Source organism: Portunus trituberculatus, chromosome 40 (assembly GCF_017591435.1).
Source record: "Portunus trituberculatus isolate SZX2019 chromosome 40, ASM1759143v1, whole genome shotgun sequence".
NCBI lineage: Eukaryota > Metazoa > Arthropoda > Malacostraca > Decapoda > Portunidae > Portunus > Portunus trituberculatus.
The window spans coordinates 16,163,564-16,175,862 of record NC_059294.1 but is presented as its reverse complement, the minus strand read 5'-3'; the positions used below and the strand labels follow the sequence as shown (position 1 = coordinate 16,175,862).

At 41.7% G+C, this 12,299-nt stretch overlaps 1 protein-coding gene across 1 annotated transcript in view; it reads right to left on the bottom strand.

Annotated features, from left to right (window-relative positions):
- LOC123515855 (cadherin-87A-like) overlaps positions 1-12,299 on the bottom strand; it is an 83,429-nt gene that overhangs the window by 45,297 nt on the left and 25,833 nt on the right. Inside the window, exons 3-6 of the mRNA XM_045274741.1 lie at positions 2,540-2,748; positions 1,776-1,904; positions 811-936; positions 526-660 (exon numbers count right to left, since the gene is read on the bottom strand). Coding sequence (XP_045130676.1) covers positions 526-660; positions 811-936; positions 1,776-1,904; positions 2,540-2,748 — 599 coding nt within the window. The remainder of the gene's footprint in view (positions 1-525; positions 661-810; positions 937-1,775; positions 1,905-2,539; positions 2,749-12,299) is intronic.

Genomic DNA, 12,299 nt, shown 5'->3' with positions numbered 1-12,299 from the left:
ACTTACACGATGTTTGGCAGGGTGCGTCACTGAACACATGCCACGCTCACTGTGACTCATTTTGATTAGTTAATATTTTCCCCTAATTTTTCCATTGGCTGTGACGAACTTGACACGCACGCGCACTTCAAGGTTTCAGAATCACGCTCGAACAAACATTTTCTCGAACAGATGAGATTCGAAATAATTCGGAATAACAATGGTGCCCCGGGATTTCAGTAATTATTCTTATGCCACAAATAGTTCCAAATACACTAATCTAGGGCAGAAATTCAGAAAATTGAATTTTTGTCAGAATCCAGTAAAGTAAACAAAAACCATAATGAGTGTTTTAGAGGCTATCATAGTTATATAGTTGTTATCATGTCAGGACAGGATGAAGGGAATTTTTTTTGGGGGGAAGTGCACGTGTCTAGGAAAGTTTATCTATTCACATTTAAAGACTATCTACATTAATCATTAGATTCGCAAGGTTAGGTATATCAGCTACAAGTGATAAAACAAAAGAAGTATCCAGCATATTACCGTGGCCACCAGCTTGAACTGGTACAGGTTGCGAGTGGCATACTGGAGGAGTCTACGAAGCACCAAACTTCCTGAGAACTTCCGGGCTGAGACTTGGCTGGCCTTTACGTCAAACACTTCACAGACGTCATCTCCCTGTGGATAGTTGTGGTGAAGTGTGAGGACTGAGCAAAACTGGCTATAAAACATTTGAATACCTAAACTTTTCAATAGCCTATTATTACAATAATATGGCTCTCTCTCTCTCTCTCTCTCTCTCTCTCTCTCTCTCTCTCTCTCTCTCACCTGCTCAATCGGTTTGCACTCCACTTTGATGTTGTCGCCCACTTGGTCTTCATCGACGAGTCTTATGCCCGGCAAGACCACGCTATCCACGGCTGTGTCCTCGCCAATCATGGTCTCGTAGGGTGTCTGGAGGAAATAATATATTACAACAACAATAACAACAACAACAAATTGCTACTGTTGCAACTCCTGCCGTCACTACTCCTACTACTACAAGTTGCGATTACTACTTTCAGCATTAAACCCACAAGCATCCCGATACTCCCTGACGTTGTAGTTCACAAAAGTTTTGTTCTAAAAAATAAAACGTCCATTTTCTATAATTAAGACAACAACAACAACAACAACAACAACAACAACGGCAAAAAGTGACGTTTCAATGGTCATGTATGCTCAAGTAATCCCAAAACTACTTGTTGGAAGAGTTCCAAGTATAGTCATGTTCCTCGAAGATATCCGATGTATAGATGTCTTTCATGATCATATTATGAGAACATAAGAGAAAACAAGGAATAAATTTTAAGATTCATACACCACTTGTCTGAACGACGCTCATGTTCTATCGATAAGAATGTGAATAATAAAAATAAAAAGCCTTTATATTTCGACAATCATGAGCAGAACAATCCTGGACATCCTCGAAGCATGAATCCGGGAGATTCGGCACAAGGTGAAGGATGACTGAAGGGTTAGAGGGGGGAGAGCGGGTGTGAAAGTCATTAAGGAGAAGGATGTCTGCATGTGACGGAAACTGCGGGAGGCGATAGGAAGTGGTTAAAAAATTGGAGCTGCTTCTTTGTTCATGGTTTTCTTTATCCTTGAATATTCTTAAGGATATTTCGGTGTTTTCAGGAGTCACATTTTGAGAAACAACAGGTGTAGCAATATAATAAGAATTTAGTAGTATCAATATACAAAGAAAAAGAACATAATGAAAGAGAGTTTGTCTCAATATACCACAGTACCTGCAGGAACTTTGGAGGATTGTCATTGTCGTCCAGCACGATGAGGGAGATTGGGACCCGCACCACGTTGTTGTTGGCGCCTGACACCTCGTCCTCCACTGTCACCACCAGGCGTAAGGTGTCGTTTTTCTGAATATATGTGTATGATATATAAGACATTCTTTTCCAGGTGTAGCGTGAGTAATAGTAATAACTTCTGTGTGACATGGTCCAGTATATTCGATTAATATTATCAGCATCGTTTTTTTTTTTTTTTATCAATATATTCTATGAAGTCAATTTTTTTTCGATACAAAGAAGTGATAAATACTTTCTCTCTAATATATATATAAAAAAAAAGGCCACCTGGGCAACTTTCCTTTGACATATTAGGCACATCATTACAGCTCAAACATTACCACACCTTGAAACTTGAAACCGTGATGGAACACACATCTAGCGCCTCCAACACAGTACGCACACTATATGCTTTTCAGTGAGATCCTAGTGGGTATTTCAGACTACGATCTGTTTATATTATATTAATCTATCAAGACTTCTCAACCCCGTCCTAACATTATACCTTCACGTACGCTATCATATACACAAAATTCCTCCCATATACAAATAAACGTATTACTAAATTACTCTTCTTTCCCCTTATACTCTATGATCCACAAAGTATTTCATCTGATACTGTAATCAAACAGCCTGGTAAAGACATAAAAATCTGTTGTTGCTCGAAATTCTCTTACAACACACAGATAATGATGATAGCTGCTCACCTCCCTGTCCAGCGGCCGTACGACGGTGACCACGCCGCTATTAGGGTCCACGCGCAGCCTGTCGGTGCCGCTGAGGCCAAACATGACCGGGCTGCCTTCTGGGTCGGAACCCTTGAGCGTGTACACAGCAGCCCCCACCGGCGTGCTCTCACTTACCACGTGCAGGTTCATGTCGGCCGTGAACGAGGGAGGCAGGTTAGCCGTCACTCCTGCAAGAAGAAAATATCATGATTCTGTTGGTCACGAAAGCAGTGTGATTCTGCCAAGTCACAGTGATGTAATGTTCAGTGTCAAGGCGAAGTGTGTAATGAGTCTTGCCCGTGGCGATTTAGTGCATGCTGAGAAACATAGAGGAATTTGTATGCCTTATTCTTGCTTATTTTATTATTATTTCCCCGATCTTAGTTTTTTTTTTACGAGTTTCTACCGAACTCAAATAAAAAGAAGGTGCATAGCTTGGTCACATCACAACCATCTTCGTCATTATCACGTTCGTCATCATTATCGTCATCAGTCATCAGGGTCTCAGGAAGTTCGCTCAGGTAAGCACAAGATGAAGGGCTGCACAGTGCGTAATGGGAAGGAGAGGAGGAAAGCGTTGGATCTTGGTGGAGGATGGAGGTGCTGGGTTGGGGGGATGTGGCAAGGGGGAGTATACAGGGACTGTTGAACTGGTGACTGACCCACAAATCACGCCCTTCCTTCACCGCTCCACCCCCCCCCACCACACCCCCACCCAGCACGCGTTACTAGTGTGCGTGCATTGAACTGCAATGAGGAGGCAGAGAGAGAGAGAGAGAGAGAGAGAGAGAGAGAGAGAGAGAGAATCTTAAAAACGAAATAAACCGTGCAACACCTAATCAGTGAATCTTGGCAAAAAATTTCGCATGACTGAGTTTTCTTAATTTGTTTTACGCTGAGAAGACGAAGAACGGTAATAATATCGTATATCTTCTGCAGTAATAATAAGCACGCTATAAGCTGCTGCCTTAATGGTTATCGTGTTCGAAAAACGACAGGGAGGAGTGAGTGGCTGTCTGCTGGCTTCCTCGGGCCGCAGGATCAGAGGTCTGGGCCACGCAGCCACAAACTCCGTAGCGAGGTAGAGGCTGACACACGAGGCCTCGGAAGAGGGAATGGAAAGGGAACTAATGAGCATGAAGGACGGGTAAAAGGGATGTTTTAGTGACAGAGAAAAAGTAACTAGTGGAATGTCACGCCAAGTTGGGTAAAAGATGGATGGGTGGATACGTTATGGCAAGGATAACTGACTGGTTCTTGTTTCCTTTCTCTCTCTCTCTCTAGGCCGTGACTTGCTGTTCACGCATCTTCCTGCAGGGGAACACACGGCCACTGTACCGTCCACGCCTCAACTACAACATAAACTTTTTTCTTCCTTACAATCAGTTTCTTTTTCATATAATCGAGTATGAATTAAGAGTAAATTTGGTAAATCCATCAAAGAAACTAATGATATGCTTACCTGTTTAATCGAATATCTTTACGTAGCTACGTTGTTAACGTGCCATATATTTTCCATTATCTTTAGTGTTTTCCCTTAATCTTAAGTTCTCTTATCTGCTGGTGTTTCCCTTGCAAAACTTGACAACTGATAGTCTAAAGAAATCGTAAGGTTAAACAATGCGAGACACACACACACACACACACACACACACACACACACACACGGCCTGGTAGCTCAGTGGTTAGAGCGCTGGCTTCACAAGCCAGAGGACCGGGGTTCGATTCCCCGGCCGGGTGGAGATATTTGGGTGTGTCTCCTTTTACGTGTAGCCCCTGTACACCTAGCAGTGAGTAGGTACGGGATGTAAATCGAAGAGTTGTGACCTTGTTGTCCCGGTGTGTGGTGTGTGCCTGGTCTCAGGCCTATCCGAAGATCGGAAATAATGAGCTCTGAGCTCGTTCCGTAGGGTAACGTCTGGCTGTCTCGTCAGAGACTGCAGCAGATCAAACAGTGAATACACACACACCGCGTAGTGTAGTGGTTAGCACGCTCGACTCACATTCGAGAGGCCCGGGTTCGAGTCCCTGTAAGCGGCGAGGCAAATGAGCAAGCCTCTTAATGTGTGGCCCATGTTCAACCTAGCAGAAAATAGGTACGGGATGTAACTCGAGGGGTTGTGGCCTCGCTTTTCCGGTGTGTGTTGTGTGTTGATGTGGTCTCAGTCCTACCCGAAGATCGGTCTATGAGCTCTGAGCTCGCTCCGTAATGGGGAAGACTGGCTGGGTGACCAGCAGACGACCGAGGTTAATTAAACACACGGAAAAAAAAAAAAAAAAAAAAAATATATATATATATATATATATATATATATATATATATATAATATGAACAGAGTGTGACAGATTACTCGACTTGTGACCGTGACACTACTATAATTATGCATGTGATACCCACTCCTGGGCTGGTAGATGGACAGGTGGCTTGCCGAGGTGTCAGATGCTGCTCGCCTTACCAGGATTCAAGCCAAGGCCAACGGGTTTACACACAGCAACACCATCCACTACACCACCAAAACACAGAATGGAATGACATGATTATTATGATGCTAGAAAGAATAGATAAATAAATGAAATAAAAAGAGAAACAGTGCATGGTAGTGTTATTATGACGCACATCTTTGTGACCTCACCAAGACGGTAACAACAATGATGAATTGTGTATGCATGAGTTTTGTGTCCAAACAGGAAGTGCAGAGTTGTTATCAAAACCAGAAAGTGGTGGTGGTGGTGGTGGTGGTGGTGGGGAAGAAGAAGAAGAAGAAGAAGAAGAAGAAGAAGAAGAAGAATGGGCCGAAGCAGAGCATAACGGGATCGTTGACTCGCGTTGCGAACACCAACAATGTTACGGTACACTGAGATGACTCGCGGCGTACGAAACACACGCGAGACTTTTCCTCTTGTTTCAAACTGTTGTTCATCTACGCGGTAAACATAGGTGTTATCATTTTCTAAAGATAAACGTTTTATTTAATCTCACTAAACCTCATCTAACTAACGCAAACTTATCTAAATAACTATTGTCAACTTAAGTATCAGTCTAGTTAAAGAACGAACGATGAAAAGAATTGACAATATAATTTACTTGCATCAAATACTCAACGCCTGTTCTTTTTTCCTTGTATTTTCTTCTTTTTTATTTTTATTTTAGCATCTTTTTTTTTTCGTTCGCATGTCAGCGGCACACACACACACACACACACACACACACACACACACACACACACACACACACAAAGTTAAATTAATACAACCAATGTTCCAGTTCCAAAAAGCGACTACACCGAAATGCTGCCAATTTAGTTAAAGATTAAGAAAAAAAGTAAACACACAAACACACACACACAAAAAAAAAAAAAAACGTTATAGATGGAGAGCAACACACACACCAAGATGCAATAAAGAACAGACACCCAAAAGCACAAAAGAACAACAAGACGACCTTGTAATAGATAATGAGAGGCAGAATATATTTGGTTGGGCTCGAACCGGAAGGACACGACGATCACACGCTAGCAGTAATGGAAGGAAAACAATAGGAGGGCAGTTCCTTTCTTCCGTGGCCAGTGGAGCGAGGCGAGCGAACAGGGGGGAAGATGAGAACGAAGATGAATAGCAAGCAAACAAGACAATCGAGGCAGGAAGCGAGAAACAATGAAATGCAGAAGTGTGAAAGAAGAGTATTGAAAAAGATGGATAACAAGCAAGTAAACTATACAACCAGGCACCAAAGAAGAACGAAGAAGGAATAGAATAATGTGAAAGAATAAGAGCTCTATAGAAGATGGTGAAACAAACAAGATACAGTAACAGAAAGAGGAAGTGACAAGAAGAAAAGAATATAAGAACAAACAGATAAAGAGAGGAAGCAAGAAATAATGGAAGACAAAGATTGAGAAGGAGAGAGTGTTAAATGGGAGAGGCTGAGTTATTAGTTACCAAACAGTATGAAAAAAAAAAATTCAAGTAAATAGGAAAATAGTAAACAAAATCGCCAACAGTGAAAATAAGTAAATGAATAAATAAATAAATAGATAAGATAAACAAAATAAATTAATGAATAACAGCAGCTGAAAACAACTAACTAACGAGAATAAAATCAACGACGACGACGACAGCAGCAGCAACAACAACAACAACAACAACAACAATAAGTCACAACCATCCACTTCACCAAAAATAACCAAAAATAAAAAAAAGAACACCAATAACACTGACAACAAAAATGAGAAAAGTAACTACTTTGAATAATGACAGTCAGGAAAGCTAGCAAAACAACGAAACAACAACATCAATAAAAACAGAAAGCAGAGAGAGAGAGAGAGAGAGAGAGAGAGAGAGAGAGAGAGAGAGAGAGACAGAGAGAAAGAGAAATAGAGAGACGCGGTCGATGCAATGACGGGGCCGAGAAGGTAAATACCACGGACGAGGCCACTTCCTGAGCCGCCCTCCCACACACACGTTCCTGGTTGCCTGGAGGAGGGGGGCCTGCTGGTGACTGGCTGGTTGAGTGGCTGGAGGGCGGATGGAAAGGTGTATGGAGGAATGAGAGAAGTGTGGGGGAGTTTCACAGGATATTGGAGGACTGCAGAAAGAAAATCACGCTAAGATATGTTCATTCCTAACTAAAAACTAATGCGACTGATGCCATTGTCGAATCAACAACTAGGTTACAAAATTAGATAAAATTTTAGCATGTTGAAACGTTTTTACGCCTTGACAAACTTTAATAAACTTTCGAAGATTACTGAGGCTTTCAAACAGAATATTTGCTTTATCAATGAAGTGCCCGAGAGAACAATAGACTGATTATAATACAATTTCAAAATACTGTTAATATGAGCTTGAAGTCTTTAGTAATACTTGGTAAAGACACTTGACTCTTATCCTTTCTTTATTTACTAATCTTACTTTTCTGATATGTTTGAATGTGTTTTGAACTAATATGACCCAAGCTCTTTTATTTAATTTACAGTGAGTAAGCAGTATGTGTGTGTGTGTGTGTGTGTGTGTGTGTGTGTGTGTGTGTGTGTGTGTGTGTGTGTGTGTGTGTGTGTGTGAGTAGTAATAGAGTTTAGTAGTAATGCAAGACAACATAAACAAATCTTTATCGGATGCTGCTCTTTTATGGGTATACGCTTTCTGTGTGAAGACCATGACAACTCGTGAGTGCGCTACCGTCCTTCAATTACCGTTATTGTGACCGAGGGAATTAGGCTGGAAAAAGGGAAGGGAGAGTATGGTAGTGATAATGCAAATCAACGCGATAAATGTGTGGTTAGGATGCGGAGAATTAGCTAGAGTGGATTCAATTAAGTCGAGTTAGATACGAGTAGAACAAATTAATTAGGGTTATATTATCATTAAGGATGGGCTGGGTTGGTTATGCTATACATTCTTCACATATCCATTCCCGTCCCTTCTTCCAGTGTCCCTAATTTCCATCCATACCATCATCACTACTATTATACTAACTAATCTCTCTCTCTCTCTCTCTCTCTCTCACACACACACACACACACACACACACACACACACTGCTTACTCATCAAATCAGCCTGCTGCTTCGCCACACATTCTCACCCTCGTTCCGTCGCTACCACCTCCACCACCCACCGCCGCCGCCACAGACAGCTGCCGTGAGGCGCCCCTCGCTAATACTTGTGCGCTCCTTCCCTTCGGGCGACGTACAAAACGATGGAATTATATATCTGGAAATTTACTTGGTTCCTTATATATATTTTTCCTTTTCCTACATTGAGAACGTCAGCCACGATTTTTCTATTCTTTTATATATAAATACGGGTTTTTCTCTTTTCTCTTTTTAGCTTTTGTTTTCATATTTTTTTTCGTGTAGGAATGTATTAGCTTTCTGTCCTTCATGTTTTTCTCCATTTTTTGTTTTGTGTTTTTGGTCATTTCTATAAATACTTATACGAGTTTTTCTCCTCTCTTCGAGTATTTATCATTTATCTTTCCTCTTCCTTCTCAAACATGAAGGCTACGAATGTTCTCTCTTTCCTCCTGTTTTTCCCTCTATGTTGATTTTCCCTTTTCTCTTCTCCATAATTTTATTTTTCTTACATTTTTCCACGTTTTACCTTTCCTTTCCATCTTTGCCTTGTCTCTTTTTCTTTTCCATCCCTTTCCGTCATTTTCCTTTCCTCCTATGCACTTTTATCTCTTTCCTTTCCTTCTTTCTCATGCATTCTCCTTCCCATCCCTTCCCTTATTAGTGCAATCCTTCTTTCATTTCTGTACTCTCTACTCTCTCCCTTTCTCATTTTCCTTCTATGCATCCTTCTCTCCGTCTCTTTCTTCAATTTCCTTCTAAGCAGTCTCATCTTCTTTGCTCACTAACTCTCTCCCTCTCACCATGATCACCTCCACTCTCTTCTCTTCCCGCCACTCCCTTCTCGTTGCCTAATGCTTACTGAACACCTGCCAACACACACACACACACACACACACACACACACACACACACACATCCTTACATGGGGGGGAGAAGCATAAAAAAATCAACAAAGATAAAAGAAGACAAATGAAGAGAGAGAGAGAGAGAGAGAGAGAGAGAGAGAGAGAGAGAGAGAGAGAGAGAGAGAGAGAGAGAGAGAGAGAGAGAGAGAGAGAGAGAGAGAGAGAGAGAGAGAGAGGGTGGAGGCGTCTTTGTGCAAAAAGGAAGTAAGGAAGAGAAGATGATATGAGGTATAGATTGAAAGAGAGCTGAACGAAGAGGAAAACGAAGAGGAGGAGGAGGAGGAGGAGGAGGAGGAGAAGAAGGAGAAGGAGGAGGAGGAGGAGGAGGAGGAGGAGGAGGAGGAGGAGGAGGAGGAATCGATCGAGGATGCAGGTGAAAGCACAGAAGAGAGAGATATATGAACAAAAAAGTAAAGGACACGAACACAATGCAACACGAAGGAAGAACAAACATCTGCAGACGGGGCGGTTCCTGCGAGGCTATTTTGTGATAAGCTACACTAATGTAACGTAAAGTCAAACACCTAGGATAGTAAAGATAAAGACTCCTCCCCTCCTTCCCATCCCTGTAGCCATGGATAAAAGGAAAGAGACGACTTACAATGCAGGATTAAAATATTGCAGGGAAATCTTTATATGCATGAGAGAAATGGTGGTTATCAATGTGCATGGAAGAATATAAAACAATCCAAAGAAAAGATGAAAGGATTGCACAAGAGAGAGAGAGAGAGAGAGAGAGAGAGAGAGAGAGAGAGAGAGAGAGAGAGTTGAGTGGAGAGGAAGCATAATACAAAGCCTATGAAAGAGCCTAGCGAGAAACTGACGCTAAGTAAACCAAGTAGAAAATGACAAAGAAGAAAGAGATGAATATTATCACTACCACTACAGCTACAAAAACAAAACAAACAGTGGTATAAACAATAACAACTTCAAGAAGCAACATTTCGAAATAACATCTGTAAGACTTTAAATTTCACTAAAATACGTGTAGTACGTTGGAATAGGATTGGAATTCGAGTAAACTTTTTTTAACTATTCATGAAAGTTGTGGATTCTGTAACATTGATGGAAAAAAGGTAATGAATTTCAGACAGTAACGAGCTGATAAACAGAGAGAGAGAGAGAGAGAGAGAGAGCTATGAGAGGTTGAAAGGAGGGGAACCGACTGACCACTTTCTCCTTGGCACACTCCAGACTGCCCGTGTCTCCCACCCTTCGTTTTCTTCCACTTCTTCCCCCTCCCTCCCATGCCTGCTTCTCCACATCCCTCCCTTCCTCCCTCTCTCCTTGCCTCCTCCACATCCTAATCTACCTCACTTTCCAATCTAGAGAGAGAGAGAGAGAGAGAGAGAGAGAGAGAGAGAGAGAATTTATCAGCGGTTATAATGCGCATAACAAATTTTAACATCAATAATCATGTGAATAATGAGTAATGATGGCGGTGACAGCATGGAGGAGAAGGAACAAGAGAATGAGAATGAAGAGGAGGAGGAGGAGGATTATCTCCAACGTATGACATTTCCGTTCTACCTTCCTTGTTCTGCTTTTACTGAATATTACCACGTGGTCTCTCCTCCTCTCTCTCTCTCTCTCTCTCTCTCTCTCTCTCTGGAATTATTGTAAATCAGAGAGAGAGAGAGAGAGAGAGAGAGAGAGAGAGAGAGAGAGAGAGAGAGAGAGAGAGAGAGAGAGATGCCAAAACCAGCCAGGAATTCTGCAACACTAACTTTCACCATCCTCGTGTGCACGTATGAAGGGGCACGAAGCCACTGTGTGTACGTGTGTGTGTGTGTGTGTGTGTGTGTTTCCCTGTCGCTCTATACACTCAACTCCTTGGTTACCATTCCGTGTGTTGATATTTCTATTTTGCCTGTCTGCTGGTTTCTCTGACTGTCAGCGTATGTTTTCCTCTGTGTCTGCTTGCCTGTCTGTCTGTCGACTACTATATGCTTCTCTTTTGTTTAATTTTGTTTACTCTGGAAATTTTTTTTTCTTTTACTACTACTACTACTACTACTAGTAGTAGTATCACTATAGCCTACTACTGCTAGTACTGCTACTACTGTGCATCCTTTTCCACTTTGTTCTTGCCACTATTAGCTATTTATTACTATTTTTTTGTTCTTGAGTTCTTGTTCTGCTTTCTCTTTCTCTCATCCTTCCTCTTCCTCTTTTTCTCTTCCCCCTTTTTTTCTTTTCTTCATTCTTTCTTTCCAGTTTCATTCTAACATTTACGTATCTTATCACATTTTCCTACTAATTCATTCTTACTAATTCCTCGCCTGTCTGTTTCCGTCACCCGTTTAATATCACCTGTCTGTCCTCCATACCTGAGCGTTTAATTTACCTGTCTACCTTTATTTAACAAGTGACTGACTATCTCATTTTTCATAAGTCTCCCTGCCTTCTCTAATCTATCTAACGGCGATGTCTATCTATCCTATTATTATGACTGCCTGTCTACCATTGATTTATAACTGTGTGAGAGAGGGTGAGGTGTGTGTGGGTGGGTGGATGGGTGGGTGCGCGCGGCCGACAACCTGCGTTTCCCGTCACAAGCATGAAATTTACCCACGCTTCATTCTTCTCCCTCGTCCTCCTCCTCCTCCTCCTCCTCCTCTTCTCTCTTTTTCTTCTTCTTTTTCTCCTGCTGTTATCATTCATCATGCAATGTATTCCTAAGCATATATTAAGTTTTTTTCTTCTTCTCTTCTTCCTTCTCTTTCTTCTACTCTTTATCTACTTCCTCCACCTCCTCCTGGTTGTCGTCTTGCATTTTTATCTTTATGGCTCGAATTTCTCCCTCCTCATCCTCCTCATCCTCTTTTTTCTCCTCCTCGTTCTCCTGCTCCTCCTACACTTCATCTTCCTCTTCCCGTGTTAGCTTTTCCCATAATGTTGATACTGATGCTGACGCTGCTGTTGCTGATGATGATGCTGATGATGAGATGATGATAATGGTGGTAGTGGTGATGATGTCTCATTTCGTCTGATACACACACACACACACACACACACACACACACACACACACACACACACACACACACACAGACAGACATGGTTAGTAGTACCTGTTTTTCTGTCTGTTTTATGCTGGTTTGTCTGCTTTCTAACGTGTCTGAGGAAGTAGTGATTGTCTGTAGGTCTGTTTGTCTGTTTGTGTTTACTTAGCTCTGTACGTTTGCATTCTTTTTTTCCTTAATAACAAGATCGTATGAGAGAAGGACAAGGGTTTATTATTATCGTGATTATTATT